At 41.7% G+C, this 21,477-nt stretch overlaps 2 protein-coding genes across 4 annotated transcripts; both read right to left on the bottom strand.

The window, feature by feature from the left end:
• Positions 1–3,165: 3,165 nt before the first annotated feature.
• lpar2a (lysophosphatidic acid receptor 2a) lies at positions 3,166–6,985 on the bottom strand. Its single transcript, XM_062532877.1, has 3 exons — positions 6,652–6,985; positions 4,834–5,768; positions 3,166–4,016 (listed from the first exon to the last, which is right to left on the bottom strand). The coding sequence occupies exons 2-3, from the start codon at positions 5,567–5,569 to the stop codon at positions 3,694–3,696; spliced, it is 1,059 nt and encodes a 352-aa protein (XP_062388861.1). The 5' UTR covers positions 5,570–5,768; positions 6,652–6,985; the 3' UTR covers positions 3,166–3,693.
• Positions 6,986–7,775: 790 nt separating this feature from the next.
• On the bottom strand, positions 7,776–21,111 carry LOC134077332 (epoxide hydrolase 3). Of its 3 annotated transcripts, XM_062532875.1 has the most exons (9): positions 20,877–21,111; positions 20,443–20,769; positions 11,527–11,612; positions 11,243–11,400; positions 10,750–10,878; positions 10,377–10,480; positions 9,528–9,676; positions 8,160–8,488; positions 7,776–8,065 (listed from the first exon to the last, which is right to left on the bottom strand). In XM_062532875.1, exons 2-8 carry the CDS (start codon positions 20,680–20,682, stop codon positions 8,182–8,184), a joined length of 1,173 nt encoding a protein of 390 aa, XP_062388859.1. In that variant the 5' UTR covers positions 20,683–20,769; positions 20,877–21,111; the 3' UTR covers positions 7,776–8,065; positions 8,160–8,181. The 3 variants fall into 3 exon arrangements, with proteins under 3 accessions (XP_062388859.1, XP_062388858.1, XP_062388860.1); XM_062532874.1 differs by having other exon boundaries at positions 7,776–8,488; XM_062532876.1 differs by having other exon boundaries at positions 7,776–8,488; positions 20,443–20,753.
• Positions 21,112–21,477: the final 366 nt, after the last annotated feature.

The following is a 21,477-nucleotide window of genomic DNA, read 5'->3' as shown; positions in this document are numbered from 1 at the left end:
GACCATGAAGTGTTGTAATACAGCCCCTTATGTTGATTTCATGAGCCCATTTCCTACCCAGCATGCACATACACACACAATGACTATACAAGAACTATCATACAGCATGGAAAATAACTATACAGCATGCACACACAAAAATGTGCAATACAGCGTGCATACAGTCACACAAGAACTACACTGAACAAAATTATAAACACACCATTTTCACAACATTTCTCTCAAATATTGTTCACAACTCTGTGTTAGTGAGCACTTCTTTACCAATATAATCCATCCACCTCACAGGTGTGGCTTATCAAGATGTTGATTAGACAACATGATTATTGCACAGGTGTGCCTAAGCCTGGCTACAATGAAAGGCCACTCTAAAATATGCAGTTTCACTGTATTGTCTTCACATACAGTGATTTTGCCTTTTGACACCGATGTTCTAGGCATGTCAATAATTCCTTCGCATAGAGTTGATCAGGTTGTTGATTGTGGCCTGTGGAATGTTGGTCCACTCCTCTTCAACTCCTCTTGCAAAGTTGCTGGATATTGGCAGGACCTGGAGCATGCTGTCATATATGCCGACCCAGAGCATCCCAAACATACTCAATGGGGGTGACATGATTGGTGAGTATACTGGCCATGCAAGAACTGGGATGTTTTCAGCTTCCAGGAATTGTTTACAGATCCTTGCTACATGGGGCTGTGCATCATCATTCATGCTGCAACATGAAGTGATGGTGGTGGATGAGATGCTATGGATCGATGTCATCAATAAAATGCACCTATGTTCGTTGTCCATAACACACGTCTGCCCATCCCATAAAGCCATACATGCTGTCTGCCATCAGTCCTGTACAGTGAAAACCGGGATTCATCTGTGTAGAGAACACATCTCCAAAGTGCCAGACCCCTTCGAATGTGAGCATTTGCCCACTCCAGTCAGTTACAATGACAAACTGCAGTCAGGTTGAGACCCCAATAAGGACGACGAGCATGCAGATGAGCTTCCCTGACACGGCTTCTGACATTTTGTGCAGAACCGATTGTTGCAGCTGCTGTTCGGGTGGTGGGTCTCAGATGATCTTGGAGGTGAAGATGCTAGATGTAGAGGTCCTGGGCTGGTGTGGTTACACATGGTCTACTGTTGTTGTGAGGCTGGTTGGATACAGTACTACCAAATTCTCTGAAATGCCTTTGGATACGGCTTATGGTAGAGAAATGAGCATTCCTGCAGTCAGAGGGAGCAGCCAACTGTAGGCTCCCTTGAAGCTTGCAACATCTGTGGCATTGTGCTGTGTTATGGATCTACACATTTTAGAGTGATCTTTTATTGTGAGCCTGCCAGCCTAAGGCATACCTGACATCTTAATAGGCCACACCTATGAGGTGGATGGATTATATTGGCAAAAAAGAAGTGCTCACTAGCACAGATTTATGAACAATATTTGGGTGAAATAGGCCTTTTGTGTATAAAGTCTTAGCTCTTTGAGTTCAGCTCATTATAAATGGGGGCATAAAACAAAAGTGTTACTTTTATAAGTTTGTTCAGTGTAGTTACAGTGTCTGTGTACATGCTGTAGTTCATTTGTGTGTGTGTGTGTGTGTGTGTGAGAGAGAGAAATGAGAATGCTTTATAGTTCTCTTGTATTAAGTTATTGTGCATTTGTGCCTACCATACACCCCCAACCCCAAAGCAGAGGGATTGGGGGTGTATGGTAGGCGTATCTACAGTAGATTGTGGCCTATACATGAAATTAGCTCCCTATATCAATATAAGGCCTTAGCTATGTTAATTTTAGACACCTACCAATATGCAGCATGGTAGATATTTGACCTAAGTCTTCATATGTGAACTTTGAGTCTGTAACAGGTCATCTAAAAGCTGTTCTGATTGACTAGGACCATCTTGATGTGTTAGAATCGCTTATAATCGTTTTTTAGGGTTTCCCTATTCATAGGGCTAAAACAGGTAGTGCAACCCAAAATGTGTAATATTAACATTCATATTCATATTTTACACATCCAAACCTTTCACAAAAGCATGATTTTGTTAGAAAAGGGGGTAGGGGGTGTATGGTAGTCGTATCTACTTTGTGGCCTATACATGAAATGGGCTCATTATATCAATATGAGGCTTTGCCTATGTTAATTTAAGACACCTACCAATAAGCAGCATGATAGATATTTGACCTAAGTCTTCATATGTGAAGTTTGGGTGTGTAATAGGTCACTTAAAAGCTGTTCTGATTGACTAGGACCATCTTGATGTGTTAGAATAGCTTATAATCGGTTTTTAGGGTTTCCCTATTCATAGGGCTAAAACAGGTAGTGCAACCCAAAATGTTCAATGTTAACATTCATATTCATATTGTACACATCCAAACCTTTCACAAAAGCATGATTTTGTTAGAAAAGGGTGTAGGGGGTGTATGGTAGTCGTATCTACTTTGTGGCCTATACATGAAATGGGCTCATTATATCAATATAAGGCTTTGCCTATGTTAATTTAAGACACCTACCAATAAGCAGCATGATAGATATTTGACCTAAGTCTTCATATGTGAAGTTTGAGTGTGTAATAGGTCACTTAAAAGCTGTTCTGATTGACGAGGACCATCTTGATGTGTTAGAATCGCTTATAATCGGTTTTTAGGGTTTCCCTATTCATAGGGCTAAAACAGATAGTGCAACCGAAAAAGGTTCAATGTTAACATTCATATTCATATTGTACACATCCAAACCTTTCACAAAAGCATGATTTTGTTAGAAAAGGGGGTAGGCGGTGTATGGTAGTCGAATCTACTTTGTGGCCTATACATGAAATGGGCTCATTATATCAATATAAGGCTTTGCCTATGTTAATTTAAGACACCTACCAAAAAGCAGCATGGTAGACATTTGACCTAAGTCTTCATATGTGAAGTTTGAATGTGTAATAGGTCAATTAAAAGCTGTTCTGATTGATAGGACCATCTTGATGTGTTAGAATCGCTTATAATCGGTTTTTAGGGTTTCCCTATTCATAGGGCTAAAACAGGTAGTGCATCCCAAAATTTTCAATGTTAACATTCAGATTCATATTCTACACACCCAGACCTTTCAAAAAAGTATGGTTTTGTTGGGAGGTGGGGGGGGTGCACGGTAGGCCTATCTAGCTCGCGGCCTATAAGATGAAATCTTTCCCAGGCCTGCTGGGATATATGGACCGCTGGCACAAATGGGCACCATTCTCTGCCTTGACCACCTTTATAATCAACTGCCCCTGTGAATCGCCAATAAGGGCATTTACATCCCTGTTGTCCCGGGGCCGTAGCTTGGTTTCCTGTGGTAGACTAAGGCAGGTGCTTGTGCTGGGCAGTTCCCTGGTCTAAACGTAAAAGCAGGTCACTGCATCGGCTGCACAGATTGGAGAAAGCATTGTTCTGTCCACCTTCCCTTGGTGAATTACATTCTTACATGTGCATGTTCTAGAACATGAACATAGAGTGCTGCGAATCGTGTCATTTGTAATCACATGATTCTGTTCATGAAATGTGGAAGTTTTTTTTTTTTTTTTTTTAATCTTCCATAACAAGGAACACACACTTATCAAAAAAAATCACACCAACATATTTGGATCTCGACGAATGTACTTATCAGTTGCAAAATGCACCATGATCATGTTTTCCAAAAGAGAAGTGTCCTATGCACAGGACAACTTTATCCAGCGCTGCTTGATGAGGAGAACAGAGGGAGTCTTAAAGAGCTGCGTTTAGGCTTGGTACTGTCTCTCTTCTTGAACTTAACAGTGGATATCTCCCCCTGCTGGTCATCCTCAGTCCTGCACAGGAAGCACAGAATCTGCTTGAACGTCTTTCTCATGTCCTCGTCCCGGTACGAGTAGATGATGGGATTCACCAGCGAGTTGCACTCAGCCAAGACCAGACAGTACTTCTCATACTTTAGAAGCTGGCAACCGTTGCAATTCAACCCGTCCAGAAGGAGGATCACGAGGCCTGGGGTCCAGCAGATGACGAAAGCACCTAAGGACAAATACCAGAGCAAAACACCTGCTAAGTAAAAGACGCATCCTCGGACTTACAGACATGTGACCTCTACTCTACTTTTACAACACCATAAAAATGTCTGTTGCAAATGTTGCTTTGGAGATGAAGCAACACACACAGCAGGTGAGATGAACAGGCTCACCGCAGACAGACAGGAAGTTGTGAAATCCCTTGGTAGAGGAAGGACTAAGTGCAAAGGATTTAAGAAAAACTGGTTTGCCAGCTTTGATGTGTTCATACGTGGAGGTACACTTTCAGTCAAAATTCCAAAGAACTCAGGAACCGTTGGATGACACTTTTATACCTTCTTATACTAAAAGAAAAAAAGCAAGGCAGTCGTATGAAAAAAAAAAGTTGAGTCCTTGCCAAACCATTTACTGTAAACTAAATCCAGGGTTGTTAACTAAGGTACAATCAATTGTAGAAATATGCAGCTGTTGCATAACAGAATAAGATAACAACTTGGAGGGACAAGGCTGATCTGATGTTGGCCAAAAAACAACCGCAGATGTTTGTCAAGAGAAAACGTTTGCACTGTGGTGTTGTCTGTACACAGTAAGTCCAGTGCCGTGTTATCACAGTACAGCAGTGCATTCATTAGGTGATTCAGACTCTGGGCTCTGCAAAACTCCTTGAGACAACTTCATTGGTTTTGGCGCTATCTAAATAAAACTGAACATGAACTGAACGAGGAACACAGTATAGGCCTGCTGTGCCATATCAGCGATTGGTAAAAGAACAAGAGCAATGAGGAAACCGCACCCACACTGTAAACTTTTGATAAGTCACTTACCCAGAACTATGGCCACCGTCTTCATCAGGTTTATGACCGTCTCGTAATTCATCTGGTCAACGTCCAGGGCTGGCCTGTTAATGCGGCAGCGCCGGTGCACGTAGGCAAAGATGCGCGCGTACATGGCCACCATGACGGAGAACATGACGAGGTTCAGTATGGCCCAGAAGGCCAGAAAGCTGCGCTTGTACAGGGGCGCCGTCTTGGAGCAGGCGTCCAGGTCGCACACGCAGTCCCAGCCCATGAAGGGCACCAGGCCCATGAAGACGGCCACCGCCCAGATGCCCAGGATCAGCAGCACCACGCGCCGGTTGGACATGGTGCTGTGCAGCTGCATGGTGAAGATGGTCTGGTGCCGCTCCACGGCCACCGCCAGGAGGTTGGCCACCGAGGCGATCAGGCTCATGTCCACCAGGGCCCCGCGGACGAACCACTGGTGCTTGGTGAGACCGATGGTGTAGGGCCCCGTGTGGAAGAGGAGGTTGACATAGGACGCCCCGGCAAACAGGTCCGCGGCCGCCATGTTGCCCAGCAGGTAGTAGATGGGATAGTGGAAATTACGGTTGATGATGATGGCCGTGATGACCAATATGTTGGACAGTATGACAATGGCACAAACCGTGAGGCCAACGCCGAGCACCACATAGTCTCTTGTGGACCAGTCTGAGGTGATGTACTTTCCACTGTAATTGTAGAAGAATGCCACTGGTTGGTCATAGTTCTCACACGGTTGCATTGCTAAGGGAGACCAGACAAGCTCCAGGCAGCTGATGTGGATTCCTCTTGAGGGTGCAGACACCTGGCTGGGATAATGCACGCGGTGAATGTGGGTTTGCCAGATCCAGATCCAGTAAGGCTAGAAAAAATCCTCCATGACGGTGGCTGAAGAACAAAGAAATTGGGCTACTTTGTAATCCAATCAGCAGGCTTTATTTCTGTGAAATAATAAGTAAATAAAAGGGTGAGAAACATTTAAGAATTAACTTATAAGCTAAAGCCTATCATCCCCTGACATAGGCTACTGGTGACAACAGGAAGAGGTACGTCATTCCACATCAAATCAGATAAGGCTGTTGCTGCAGTCTAAACTTTTGTTCAAACCTTGTCTAGATAAATGGGCTCCAAAACCAAGGCCTGTTAAAAATATTTCCGTTCAAATCCTATGTCTTCATATTTGCTTCAGTCTGAGAAGCAGATTATACAGGAAGTGTTTGGACATTCACATCATGAAAAGTAAAATGTAAAATCTAAACAAAGTTTGGGCAGGCTTGGAATAATACTTTTCAAAATATTAACGCCCAAACAAGGCCTCCAAAATACATAGGCTAGTATTTTAATATAGTGTCAAAAATATATATTTTCCAAAAAGAAATCAAAGGTGAAAAATGTAATATAAAATTGAACTAAACATCTCACATGTTTTAGGACCAAAACATTATGTAGACTAGACAAACATTGAGCAAAATCTGAGCAGCAATAATTTTCCTGGATTCTGTCTGATTTGACACGGAATGACCCAGTCTAACATGTAGGCTAGGCTAGACATAAACTGTCAGATGACCTGGCCTGATCTAAATAATGTTGATATTTCAAGGTTGTGTAAAGTCAGGACAGCAACTGCTAACTGCAATCATTAACCACGCTGTCACTGTGTAACCATATGGAAGGGAAAAAAGTTTCAAATAACTAGTAGCCATGGCGCAAAGGCGCTGGTTTACAAGGCTTATCCCAACAACAAACTCACAAGACCGATTCAAAACGTTCGTTAACAGGTTTTAAAACAGAGAATGTTGTGTAGCCTCTTATAACATTACTTACCTTGTCGGTTCACCCAAACGGTTGAATTCCACGGATGTAGTCTATGGAATACCGTTGTCCAGGTATACGCCGCGTAATGTAGGCTGATCATTCATAAAGGTACATTCCCACGTCGACTGTTAGCGGGAGTTCGGATTCAGTGATCTGCCTGACGGATAGGGTTGGCACGTGCCGCTCACTTCAGCACACACTGAATATGTAAAACAGCAGCCTTCAGAGCAGACTCAGCCTACCACCCACCAACACCCCAACGCTGGCGCGACGTGAATATGAAAAAAACACAATGTAGCCTTCACTTAAGGAAACGTTGAGTAGAGCGCGACAACACATGACATGTGAGCTTAGGCTACTGTTCGCAAACTGTAAGAACATTCACAGGATGTAGCCTATTATAGTCTCAATATGTGATTCATGAGCCACCTGCTTTGATAGCCTATCCGAAAACGAAACTTTGGATTTGCTGCCAGTAATGTTGGGGGCACTTAATAAGTTACCTTACATATTGCGCAAAAGAACACCATCTTCATTGCAGTTTAGGCCTGCTGTTTTGAACAAGCTTTTTTTCCGGTGTTTTTTTTCTTCTTCCTTTTCTTCTGTGGTTTACTATTGTCCTGTTTGCTAAGTTTTGCAAATTACACAGTAACAAATAGTTGAAAACAGCCAAATAAGTAATAAATAGTAACCCCACATAGGAAGGTGTAGGCCTATTATCGGCGCCATATTCTTAATCCTAATGATAGGCCTACATTTATGCCAAAATATTTTAAATATTTCAGCAGGGCACATTGTCCCTGCAGAGAACTCTGTGGTATGGGTTTTGGATGTCAGAGACACAGTTTTATCCAGTTTGAAGTTGAAGTGTCACTACAGAGAAGGCTTAGGGCGTTTCACTTTGTTCAGGGACATGTGGTTTCATGGGTTCTTATTCTGTTAAGTCACTGGCTTGCTTTGAAAACAAAAAAACGCTGTTATGGCAACACCATGTCCATGATGTCAGTGAAGAGCAAAGTGAAAGCATTCGATACAGAAGGAATAAATAAATATGGGATGATGAGCAGACCATAAAAAGTGTGTGGTTTCAACATGAGCTAGAATGGCAAACAGGAAGGTGATTCGCAGTCTAGTCGGTTTCAACTAAAGTTTTATTTCATGTAACCAACCTATCAGCACTGCAATCAATAGAGGTTTCTCCACCACTGTGATACTGTAAATATTACTGTGCAGTAACTGTAAATAGCCCCTGACACAACACAAGCCTGCACCACAAACCTGCACATTTTTTTCTTTTTTTTCTTCACATGTAATCCAAAACAAACACTTAAACTGATGATACATGTAACAACTTTTTGAGCAATGCTGCTGGGCAACCACACAACCAGTTCCATGTGTTTTGATTTGATGATCATGACCATGTCTGAGGAACAAAAGAAATTGGTCAAAATCAGTGGGAATGTGCCAGAACCACAATACTCAGGAACATTGCCTAGCAACATTGCTCAAAAAGTTACCTTGTGTAGGTTACCATCCATATTACAGATGATGACCAGCTGGCCCGCCATTAGTTACTTTCACTAGGGCAACTGATTCACGTCTGTGTTGTGGCAGTATAGGAGACAATGCGTCCTTGTCTTGGAGGAAGTCCCAGATAAGTTTATTGACTGTCTCAGGCTGATCCTCCTGCACCCAGTGGCTGCATTTTGGGATGGTGTGGACAACAACTGGGCCCCTAATGTAGGGGCGTATCCCCCCAGACGTCCCTTCAACCAGTATGCTGTCTTCCTCACCCCAAATCAACATGGTGGTCACTCCTGCATCCTCGTGTTTGTAGAGATGGTCACTGTGTGTAGCAGAATAAGCACAGGCCAAGGGGACGTTATGATGTATTGATTCCACACTGTGGTTTTCAAAGGTGCAGCCTGGGATTCAGATCTAATACACTTACTGTCAAATTGCATTTAAAACCCTCCAATGTTGGGGCGCGCCGTGTTGGGAAGGTTACTTTAGAAATGTAATGTGTTACAGTTACAAGTTACTCTGTTTAAAATGTAATAGTTGTGTAACTATTTGAATTACTTTTTCTGAGTAATGTAACTAATTACTTTTGATTACTTTTTGATTACTTTTCCGATTTTTGAATGATATATATAGTCCCCAAATCCATGCGAAGATTTCGGCCTTGGTCTACAGGCTGCCGATCAGTTCTGTACAAGCGCACAAGGCAGCAAGGGCATTCAATACATGAATTAGCATCACATTTTTTGTGAGGATAATATAATGATAATCATAACACGTTTACAGGCAGGCATGTAGGCCTACGCTGATGGCGCTGTAGACGTGATAGAGCCTATCAGAAGGTCCCGTATCAAACTATGGCTGTGGAGGGAAACAGGTCTTTTTACATACAATATTATTTGCAAATTTTTGCTGACAATATTGAGATGTAATTCATATTGTAATTTTGAAAAGTAAAAAAGTACCTGTAATTGAATTACATTTTTTTCTACAGTAACTGTAATATATTACTGTTACATTTATTTTGTAATTAAATTACGTAACTCAATTACATGTAATGTGTTACTCCCCAACACTGGGCGCAACAGACTACAAGTGCCCACGAGGACCCAGGTTCAACCTGCGGTCATTTCCTGATCGAAACCCATCTCTCTTTTCACACAATCGCAATCGTTACACTCATATATGCCCTGAGGATGTCCGTTTGCCCTGAAAGCTAGGCTGCCTATTAAAAACTTGCATATGGACTGAAGTGTGCAGACCGTTTCTTTTGAAGACTTCCTGTTTAGCTCAAATGTTGCAAGTTTTTGCCAAAATGTGAACCTCATTCAAAGACAGTGATTTTAGCAGAGCTGGTTTCTAACCTGAGGAAAGCACGGTAGTAATTGAGAGGAGGAGTGAGACCTCCAGGTTGGGACAGGCGATACAGGTACCCCTCCAGCTGGGCCTCGGTCAGACGTCTATCCCTGTTTCTGATACCGAGGCGGGCACCACACAGCAAATTACGCAGCAACTAGAACAAAGCAGAGAGGCTTAAAGGAGAAGTTGACATGAGGAGTTTGAAGTGATAAAGTGTAAACAAGAAGTGATGTTAGACAGTTAGAGATGGACACTTAAAAAAAACAGGAACACAAGATCTGAGACACTAAAGTCCTCTGCAACCTTTCACACTGCAAGTGTGAAAAATGCAGGTGTGATAAAAAGATGCAACCTAAATAAAAATAATGTCACAGTAATAGAGAGGGAGAGAGACAGAGATAAAGACAGTTATAGACACGCACTTCAAAAAACAGAAACACTAACATCCTTCCTTTGGTGACCTCTGTGAAAAATGCAGGTGTGATTAAAAAAAAATGCAACCTACAAAAAAATGATGTCACAGGAAGAGAGAGAGAAACAGAGAGACGCCGAGAGATGTTGACTGACTGTTAACATTCACCAGACTCCAGACCTTTGGGGGAAAACGCATTCTGTGCTGCTGCCCCCAGTCTATGGAACAAGCTACACCTCCATATGCACAGCCCCCTCCCTGGGTGTGTTAAAAAAACACATCTACCAGTAAAAACACACCTGTTCTCGGACCCCCCATTCCCTACCCATCCCATACCCATCCCTTTGTTTTTCAAGCATGGGTATCCTGAAGGTCGCTATATAAATGTAAGGCATTATCATTATTACTATTATTATTATTATTATTAACATGGCTGATATACTTTGAAGTCCTCCAGAGAGAGTGCGATCTCTGGCAGTAGTGGCAGCTGGAAGAAGCAGGCGTGGCCTGAGCGGAGAAGCTGTGTGGGTCGGCGCAGCACTGCATCTGTTTAGGAAGAGATCAGCACAGAGGTCATAGGTCACCAGAGAGCCCACCTGACAGGTGACAAAAACGTGATTAATCTACTATTTAAAAAATGTTCCTAGAATTGTTGTTAGAATTGCTTAAAAAGCTTAGACTGTTTACCATGTTGTAAGTCGCTTTGGCTAAAAAGTGTAAGCCAAATGTAATATAATGTAACATAAGGCAAAAGATTAAAGTGAAGATTGCATATGGATCTCACCAGCCACTGCAAATGAATGCCATGAACTTACCTAGCCAAGCAGCTGGGTGGGGTGCGTTCATAATGATCAGGCGTTGCACCATGTCTGGCCTCTCCAGGGCAAAATGCCAGGCTAACATTCCTCCCCAGTCATGGCCCACCAACACACAGCTCGTGTGACCTGCGGAGAGGCTCATCAGCATTGGCTATTGACTAATACATAAAGGGTACGTCTAACTGTATAGAGGACAACCAAGGGCCCTGTGTTTATGAGGAAGACTATACTGTTGTGAAAATAAAGTGAGAGACCCTTGCAGGAAAAAAATGTGAGAACATCTAATAAGGATCCAAAATAATATTTTAAAATATATATTCATGGGTTTCATCAGGTCCCTTTCCACAAGTGGGTTAATCAAGCACCATGCAGTCTACATTCATAATCTGGGTGCTTGATTTTCTACACCTGTGGAAAGGGACCTGATGAAACCCATGAATAAACAGTTTATGGTTGCCAACTTAAGCATCCATTACAAAAAGGCTCGTACCCAACTCATCGATGGTGTCTCTGATGTCGTACAATAGCTTCTCCAGCGTGTAGTCATCCAACTCAGAGGGGGCATCAGAGTCTCCGCAGCCTCGCAGGTCCAGCGCTACTGTGTGGTACTGCTCGCTGAACTCACCCAACTGGTGGCGCCACGAGTACCTGAACAACAGCGCTATTTTTACACACACATTTGCATTTCAGGAGGGAAAACGTTTTTTAATAAAGGTAGGCTAGAGGAAGAGAAATGAAAGGATGTTTAAGAAAAGAACATGTGGTGGCAATCACCAGTTTTCTGGGAATCCATGGAGGAAGAGCATGAGGGTCCTTTTGTTGTCCCCTTGGGTGACATAGTGGAACCTCAAACTTGAGCTCTGTGATTGTGGACAGACAGACATTTAAAGCATGAGTCATTTTCTGTTTTTTATCGTGCCTCCAAAATTAATTTGAGGATCTTGTGGTCACCTACAAAAAGACAACTTGGTAAAGTAAAAGGCTGCATAATATGACATTAGGCCTATAACATTCAGGTACCTAATTTGCCCAGGAACAAAATGTAACAGAGGATGCAGCTACAACACAACTATCACGCCACAAGAAACAAATAAGGCTCCTGAATAGCCTTTTGTGCATGTACTGTAGCCTATTTTAGTGGATGGTTTCATCTGCAAATACAGACAACTAACTAAGGTGCACATTTCCCTGCACCACAGCAGCAAGAGGAAGTCTAAAAAGGTTAGCTGGTTCAGTTTCATTTCCCCCATGACACAACTATACATTTAAAGCATATGCGGTGATGGTGAAAGATCATTTGTGAACTTTTGTGATCTGTACATTTGTGAGATCACTGTAAAACAAGGTTCAACTTCAAAAAAAATTGCTTAAATGTTCATTTGCTGCCTTAAAATTATAAGTAAAATTTAATTATACTTGCAAATAATTCCCACTCATTGTTTTAAGTTGAGTTCAACTGATCCATCTTACAACAATTGTAAGATGGATCAGTTGGATCAATTGACTACAATTAATAAGCACTTTCAACTTATGTGTAAGTTGCACTAAAGCACTTTTCCTCTGTCGTTGTTTATCCAGCAAATAACGATGTTCACAGACAAGGTAGAGTGTGTTGCATGATTTCATGAAAGTATGATGTATTGCAACGTCGAAGCAAGTCTATTTGTTTTATGTCTCATTCCATCAAACTACATATCCGCTACCCGATCTGGTAAACTTACATAGTGTGGTTATAGGCGATAGAGGGCCGCAAAGCGAATGCTGAAGTACCATCATCCTGTTACGAGTTGATGAACCACTGAAATGATTTTGGAAACATTATTTTAAGGTACGAAAAACTCTTTAGTGTTGCTTTAAGTTTTTCACATAACTTCAATTTAATATTATACGAAAAATCTTAAAGCAACACTAAAGAGTTTTAAAATAATGTTTCAAAATAATTTCAGTGGTTCATCAGCTTACAGATCGGGTAGCGGATCTAAAGTTTGATGGAATGAGATGTAAGAAACAACAGATTTGACTTGCTTCAATGTCGCAATGCATCATAATTTCAGAAAATCATGCAACATAATCTACCTTGTCTGTGGACATCATTTTTGCAAAGCCGGAGCTGGATAAACAAAAAGTGTGCATGCAACAGGAAAAGTACTTTAGTGTTGCTTTAATTGTTCTAACTTATTTTTTTTGTTATTATTAAGAATACACCACTTCAAGGGAAACCTTTTATTTAATTACACAATTTCATACAAGGGATCATTACATATAAAAGTATAAAAGAAAACGCAAAGTATGGTGTACAATCACTCTGAAATGAGACACACATACTTTACAGTGTTCCTGAGAAGCTTCTTTATCCAAGACATTAATTGGGGAGAGGCCTCCTCAGGTTTAATGTTGAGATTTCAAATGAGTACTCCGTGGCTTTAGGGTGACCTAGATTTACACAGTATATGATACCCATAAGCATGGCCATAGCAGGCAGCACATCAGTAAAACTGTGCATGACCAGCGTTTCCTCCGCAACAGTAACCACATCAAAGCTGTTTACAGGAAAACCAGCCTGATGAGCACCTTCATAGACAACACGCAGGCCAACGTCTATGCCCTGCATGGCAGCCACCACTGTCATGTCTTGAGAAAAGTCAGAACAATATTGTCCATCACAATTTTACTAAAATAAATCCTTTGATGAATTTGCAAAGGCCTCTCCAAAAATGATCCAACATGTACTTGTTGATACCAGTAGAAGATTTACTGAACATACAGTTGCACCTGAAATGTCTCCCCCTCCTGAAATGTGCAGACTTTCAATTGGTTTTCAATAAAGAATCACATCTCATTTTAGTTATGGTTTCCCTAATTCAACACCAAAATGCCACCTCTTGACAGCTGTAGTCAAAATTATTGTTCTCCTTCAGCTCTTTTGTACTAAGAAAAGCACACTTTATCAATTATGACCTTCTGAAACTGTTGGATGGCCAGACATGAGCCCTGAGAGCATTCCTGGAGGACTAGCCTATATAAGGACTTCCTGTCTACTAACACATTTCAATGGGGTTTTAATGGACAACATGATGTTTTCACTGGTTTTCCAAATATTTTAATGGAACCATTTCCCCCTTCACATGCTGTGGGTTTCAGTACCAAAGGAAGGCAAACAGGCCCGGAGCATGTTTCACTTTAGGTTACACGTTTCAGTGTATGTGTCATTCTTCCTCTTCCAGTCATACTGCTGTTCAATAGGCCCGAACAGAAGACAATCCTGTACTATAACTGAACATTTTGGTCCACCGACCAGCAGTTATGTCTTGAGAATGAAGATTAAAGCATATACTGAGAAGTGCATCCTGCCCAAAGGTCAGGTTGTATTGGCCCAACGTTGGCTGCTGACGGTGGTCCAACCATTTAATTAGACCATCAGCAGACATTTGTCCAACCCTAACCCAACCATATGCCAACTTAAAAAGCCTACCAAGCCTACCCAAAATATACCTACCAACGCTATGCCAAACGGAAACGCTGGGCCAACCATTTCAAAGACCGTCAGCAGACCTTTTGCCAACCCTGACCAAACCATATGCCAATTTAAAGAGCATTCTGACGTTGGGCAAACGTTGCAGTATATCAGTGTTAAGTTTTAAAAGGGTAAACATAGTAAAAAGATGGGACTACCTTAGACTGATTGGCCTGATATAGCAGCTAGCTTGCAGAGTAACTCACATCCGTTAAAACCGGTTAAAACAGTTCCATTCATTACATGCCATTCTTAGCTCACCCTTGAGTGAGACAGCATCAGGGTTTGGAATCTCTAACTGCCTCTAGGTCTTGAGTGCTTACACCTGGCAGAATTCTATGGAAGCTGGGCTGGGCTGGGCTGGGCTGTCTGTGACTGTGAAGGTGTGTGCGTGTAACTTTTGACCCGTATGCATGATTTTCAAAAATGAAGTACCGTTGGAATCCTTGGATGAAGTTTCATGCCATTACAAACACACAATTAAAATAGAAATGCTGTGAAATCTCTATTTGAAACCAGATTTTCTGTTTATCTAGCCAGCACCAGTTGTAAAGGTCATGTAAAAAGAGATGAACCCAGCAAACATGCCCGTGTGGGCCCACAATGGGCAATTGTGGGTTTACTGTGGGCAAGTGTGGGCAGGGCTAACCCACACTAATCCCAAACGGGCCCCTAATGGGGTAGCCCATGTGGGCCCCACAGCTGTTTTGCCCTTTGGAGCCCCACTTAGGGATTTCTGCGGGCAGGCCCACTGTGGGTTTGCCCACACTTTGCCCGCATTGGCCCCATAAGGGCAACCCGTGCGGGCCCAGCAGCTGTTTTCCCCTTTGGGACCCCACTTAGGGGTTTCTGTGAGCAAGTCCACTGTGGTCTTGCCCACACTTAGCCCTCATTGGCCCCGTAAGGGAAGCCCATGTTGGACCCACAGCTTCTTCCCTTAGGGTTCCCAGTAAACCCCAGTAAACCCACACCAGTTTTGGTGGCTTTTCTATGGTTTACCCGCATTAGGCCTAAAGGCCTAAAGCGCAGCCCATAGAAATCCCAATGTTGAATTTCTGTGGCCGACCTATTGAAGACGCTGGTCGTAAAGAAGCTTCTTTTCATACTGTGTGTGTACACTATATATATATAGAAAAAGAACATCAACCAACCACCAATCATTTCAGAATTTAAACAGTTCAAGCAATGTTGAATGCTGACGGCTGCAGTGCCAAATCAATATGAAAATGTCAGTGCAATTTGTATGTTTAGGTAGCCTGGGCTCGCCCATAATTCCTGTGACGCTGCACAAAATTTTGCGAACAGTCAGTCTGGCCAAGCAGCCTATCCGCCATACCATTTCAAATTTTCACAGGATCGGGAAATCCAATGAAAATCAAGCATTACTAACGGCCCGGTAAAGGCAATGACGCACTAGTAGGCATGTCAATGGGGTTTTACGAGAAGCCTATCGTTGTGGTTGTTTTACATGTCAGAGGAAAGAGTGGTGTGATTAGTTGAAGCTTTGTCCAGTAGCAAACAGAGGAATTTGAAAGAGGCGGATTAAACCTGCCGTCTGAGAACTGACCAAGATGGAGGCAAATTAATTTCTATGTTTTTAATTAATAAATTTCAATGTTATGTACATTAAATTTGTCTTTTATTCTATTATTGACCAGCTTGTTCAACAACTGCAACTATTCCATATGAGGTACACATGGGCCAGGTGTGGGTTTACTGTGGGGTAGTGTGGGCACACACATGGCCACACTACCCCACAGTAAGCCCACACTACCCCACAGTAAACCCACACTACCCCACAGTAAGCCCACACTACCCACCACTAAGCCCACAGTAAACCCACACTACCCCACAGTAAGCCCACACTACCCCACACTAAGCCCACAGTAAGCACACACTACCCCACACTAAGCCCACAGTAAACCCACACTACCCCACACTACCCCACAGTAAGCCCACAGTAAGCCCACATTACCCCACAGTAAACCCACAAAAGTGCAGGGGTAGTGGGGGATTTTGGGAGGGTATGGGAATATAAGGGCCCATAATGGGTCCCACGATTTTGGGAGTGATCCGTAACATCGTTGGGATTCCGGAGCCGTTTATGTGTTTCGCTTAGTGGTGTAATGGCATGGTATGGCCACGTGGTGGCGATCTGAATAGTTTGGGTTCAAATGTATGACAACCTAGGAGGAACAATACAGGCGGAGGTCTGCGCTCTCTGAGTGCCTTTCTAGTGTCCCTAGCAACAATCTAGCAAATACCACCACACCGTCAACCTTGCAACCAGCATAGCAACCAACATGATTACCCTAGCAACTAGCAATATTTTGCATAGCAATAACCACATGTACCCTACCCAATGTTGGGCATATGTTCAACCCCTTGAAGCCGCAACCCCCTCAATGCTGGCCCAACATTGGGCCTATATGAATATTAGGTAGAGCTTATACCTTCTGACACGGTGATGAGTGTCACATCTATTTCCCTCTCTTCTCCTCCTAATTCTTCATACTTAACTGTCTGAATTCTCTCTCCTGTGTCTAAATAACCAATAACTGATATCAAATTTGACAATGTTTGGGTTATGCTTAGGTAATATCCATCACAACATTAAATATCCATTCTATATAAATACAACTCTATTTTCAGTGCAGGTAAGCTAGGTGCATCTCCATTGAATTTCAACTTAACATTTCCAGTAGGCCTACAGGTAAGCATCTCATTGGTGGCCCTATTGCATATATTGTATGATTTAAAGCTTTCTCATTCGTTTTGACATGTCAGTGGTGGCCTAGGCCTATCTGCAACTACATGTCACCTGACAGTGGGTTGATTCAAGGGTAGGCCTAATGGTGTCATCTGCATGTTTTACTTAATAAATTAAATGAAACTTCAAGAAAGAAATACCGATGTCCTATGATAGATATGGGTATGTGACTGCAACTAAGTTACGTGACAACTGACATGCACTGATGCAATGATAATTGTCTCGTCAGCTTGTTTTACAACAAAAATTCCAATCAACTGTGTAGACATGGCAATAAATTGTTGAACTTGAATTATTGAACTTGAAATTAAAGCAACACTAAAGTACTTTTCCTCTGTCGCACACACGCTATTTGTTTATCCAGCAAAAAAACGATCCGTACAGACAAGGTAGAGTATATTGCATGATTTTATTAAAGTATGATGTATTGTGACATCAAAGCAAGTCAAATTTGTAGTGTCTTATGTCTCATTTTATCGAACTACAGATATGCTACCTGATCAGGTAAAGTTACATAGTGCGGTTATAGCCGATAGAGGGCCGCGAAGCGAAAGCAGTGCCGTTCACCCTGTTACGAGTTGATGAACCGCTGAAATGATTTTGGAAACATTATTTTAAGGTCCGAAAAACTCTTTAGTGTTGTTTTAAATGGAACTTGGTAGATGGTAGTCCTACAATGTTTTGCACAAATGCTTCTGAATTCAAATATAAACATAAACAAATGCGACTTCCTAAGCCTAAAATCGCTGACTGCACCTTTAACCAAAATCTTACCAAGGATAAAATAGCTTAAAAAAAGGTGTCAGAGCCATTTTACACATATGTGAGCTTGTAAAATGCCCTCTCAAGCCCATGCTCATGTAGAAGCCGCCATGCTCGCGGTTTATAAATGGTCAGTACAGTAGTGGGAACTAGGGATACTTCTGTGGCTGGGGGTCAGTAGTCAGTAGAGGGAACCAGATAACTCCAAAACCTCCTCTAGTCTTGCCTTTGTTGCCTTCATGTTTCACTTTTAAACAAAAGTGTCTTAGCCCATCAAAAAGGATTCAATGATCAACAATGGCAAGGCAGCTGGAACCTGCCTCCCTCTCTCTCTCTCTCTCTCTCTCTCTCTCTCTCTCTCTCTCTCTCTCTCTCTCTCTCTCTCTCTCTCTCTCTCATCATGTGCATGCTCAAGATGCATTCCCAATTAGATGCAAAACGCTGAAATTATATCTGCTGCATTGTGGAGATTGAGATGACCCACATCATCGTTGCATGTAACATCTTGGCATTGTAAACATTTGGAAGAATGAAAAGCAGTTTGATAAAGCTAGGCTACTTATTTTCATTGGCTAAATGTTGGTGCCCCTGATGCCCCTTGGTGCCCTTGGTGCCCTTGATGCACGTGGTGGTAACGATGGCATTGGTGGCAGACAGCGTAACATGTCACTTATGCAATCAAAGATTGTTTTTGAGGCACATCATTCCAAATCTCATGATGATGCATCTACAAAATGGTTTGTCTTCTATATAATTAAGTCATTCTAGCCTACATATTTTTACAACATAATATTTATTGATTTTAAAACTGTATTCTTCTAGCTGCTGATTGCAACGAGAATTTCGTTCCACACTGCACTTCCTGAAGTGTTTGTTTGGAATCTAATTGGCTAAACATACTGTAGCCTAATCTTACATCAAAGCTTTAGGCTTAGGCCTATGTAATTTTGATTAGACAATGAGTGGAATACAGAGTGTGATGTCACTTATCATACTGCTCCAGAGACTGTTGAGTCGCATCGTTGATTAAATAAATATTTTATTTTGAATTATTAATCATATCATTTAGTTTGGATGATGTGTTATTAGATGTGTGATTATTTCTAAAGGGGCACTCTGCAATTGTACATTTTGTCAGATTCAGTAATATACTCTTCACGGTGTTGTATGGCCAGGGTTCAAAAAGTATTGCACAATCCTGGCCTCTAGTGGCTCTACCGAGCCATGGAGAACCTGTCAATATATAGACCTCTGAAGTCCGCCAATAAAAATGACCCAAAGCTGCCATCTTTCATTGTCAATTCATGAAAATAGGAGGCGAGGGATGTGCTTGATGTGACTGTTGAGCACAAATTAAACTGCTATAACTTCAACGCTGTAATTAATTCCTATAAGACTTGCTCATTGAATTTAGATAAGTTATTTAGCGCTTCTTGTGATTATGGTTTGTATTATTATGTTTTGCTTTCATTAGGCCATTGCTTAAATTGATGTTAAATTGATTGTGTTTTTGTAATATTGCTTAAAATGCAGGGTTATTGTTATTATATGATTGATTGATTGATTGATGAATGACTTGTTTATTGGACAAAGGCGTCTGCCAAATAGCATAACCATAACCATAGATGAGGACATAAGAGATTCAGTAATGGCACATTTGATTCAGTGATTCATTCTCAGGCTCCAAAAACGGGAAACAAAGTGAAGGGCAGCCTGTCCCCCCAACAACACCCTGGAGATGTTGGATGGATGGATGGAGTATGTCTCTGGTGTTTTTCCATTTGGTCCCAGGTTAAAATATGATGTAGTCCTACGATGTTTTGGACAAAAGCTTCTAAATTGAAATATAAACACAACAAATACTTCCTGCACAATCGCTGACTGCACCTCTAACCAAAATCTTATACCAAGAATGACAGTCATGACATATCTGTGACAGTTTGCTAAATGCCCCGTCAAGCCATGCTCATGTGAGCTGTGGTGATAAGTGGAGACAAACAGGTCATGATGATTGTCCAATCCAAAGGAGCAGAGAAGGTTAGAGACAGGTTAAAATTAGAAACAAAACTCACACTGACCAGAGAGCTGGACATTACCTATAACCTTTACTCCAGTTTTCAGTGTATCTGACTGAATACCACAGATTTTGAAGTGTCAGCATTGTTTTTAAGGACTTAAAGTAGCCTAAATAAATAAGCAAGTAAGTATTTCTCTTTCCCTATTATTCGATTATCTCCCATATCTTTTCATTAACTGGTCCCCTTGATCACTCAACAATAGTATAAAAGGTGAACTATTGTAATAGTTCACAGATTAGGTTATGGCTCACATTTTAGACATTCCCTGTCATTAGGATTAGCATAATAATGCTTTTGTGGTTTTTATTTTAATATTCTTAAGCGTTTTCTTCACTGTGTGTTTTAATGTCTTTACCCTTCTCTCACTCTTACTTTCTCACACTTAACCTTCTCTCCCTAAAATCTTATTCTCTAATTTCCTTTTAGCTTCTGCCTCTTGTCAATTTTGGGCTACATATCTAAATATTTGGGATATATCATGAACCAAATTATTAACAAACAGTACAAATTGGGTTCTAATGTGTGTCAAGTAGAGCGCATGCATGCAAAGTTGAGCCTATTCTTACCCTGCCCCAAAGAAAGCCGTGTTTCCCAAGCCGGACATCCCTGAGACAGGCTGGTGGTTCCTGACGGACAGTCCACTGAAAGATTCTGGAAGGGTTTCGGAAAGCCCTCCAGGTAAATCGAATGAAAAGCAGCAGGCCAGTGATACATGCTGTGCCATAAACAAGGCCCCAATATAGTAGGCTCTGCAACCGCAGGAACAGACGCGTTGGAATCAAAGCAAGTGCGTAGAGATTGGCCATGGCTGACAAGTAGTGGAGTTAAAGCCATAGAAGACTTATGGGGTCATATAGGATCCATTCTGTGGAGAAGACTGCATGCCGCATAACCTATGTATCAAAAGTCAGATAAAAACCAGTTTAAAGTCGGCCATAGCCCACTCGAGTTTTAAAGAACTAACAAAATCCACTTAAGACCGTATAGTCATGCCACTAACCTTTGCAGGGGCTCTGTCTGGACAGCATTTGAGTGGACAGAGCTGGACAGATCAAGGGCAAAAGCATTTCACAGACTTGGCTGGTGGCCTGTAGACTTCGAGAAGAGTCGATTGCATTTGTCATTCATCAGTTTAAAAGGTGAATATTATCATATAGGCTATTTAAAGCTTAATGGAAACACCGCGTAGCGCATTGTTCCGTTTTATTTACTGTTCCTATCACATTCTTGATGAGACCTGCTGCACCTGCTCTTTAAAAGCATTTGCAATGTTTTGCCACCTGGTGTCACCATAGGGATACTTTTTATATGTATGACTACGTAATGATAGTGTATACAAGGACAGTGATCAATTATGAAAAAATACCGGTTGTGGATGTTCGATAGCTCCGAGTAAGGTTACAGTAGTTTTTGGACATATTTGGTTAAGATCCAAAAGACTTTACGACCTGGGCTATTTAGGCCTATACTTTTATAGGTAATTGTGTTAAGTTCCCTGCGATGTTCAAAGACAATGACTAATACAATTACTTATGCCGTAGTATTTTCATTATTTCACTTTTAAAAAAACAATGCTGCTTTCTGTCATGAGGGCCATAATA

This window comes from Sardina pilchardus, chromosome 3 (genome assembly GCF_963854185.1).
Source record: "Sardina pilchardus chromosome 3, fSarPil1.1, whole genome shotgun sequence".
Lineage (NCBI taxonomy): Eukaryota > Metazoa > Chordata > Actinopteri > Clupeiformes > Clupeidae > Sardina > Sardina pilchardus.
Note: the sequence above shows the minus strand (reverse complement) of the source record. Positions and strands in the feature narration are given on the sequence as shown.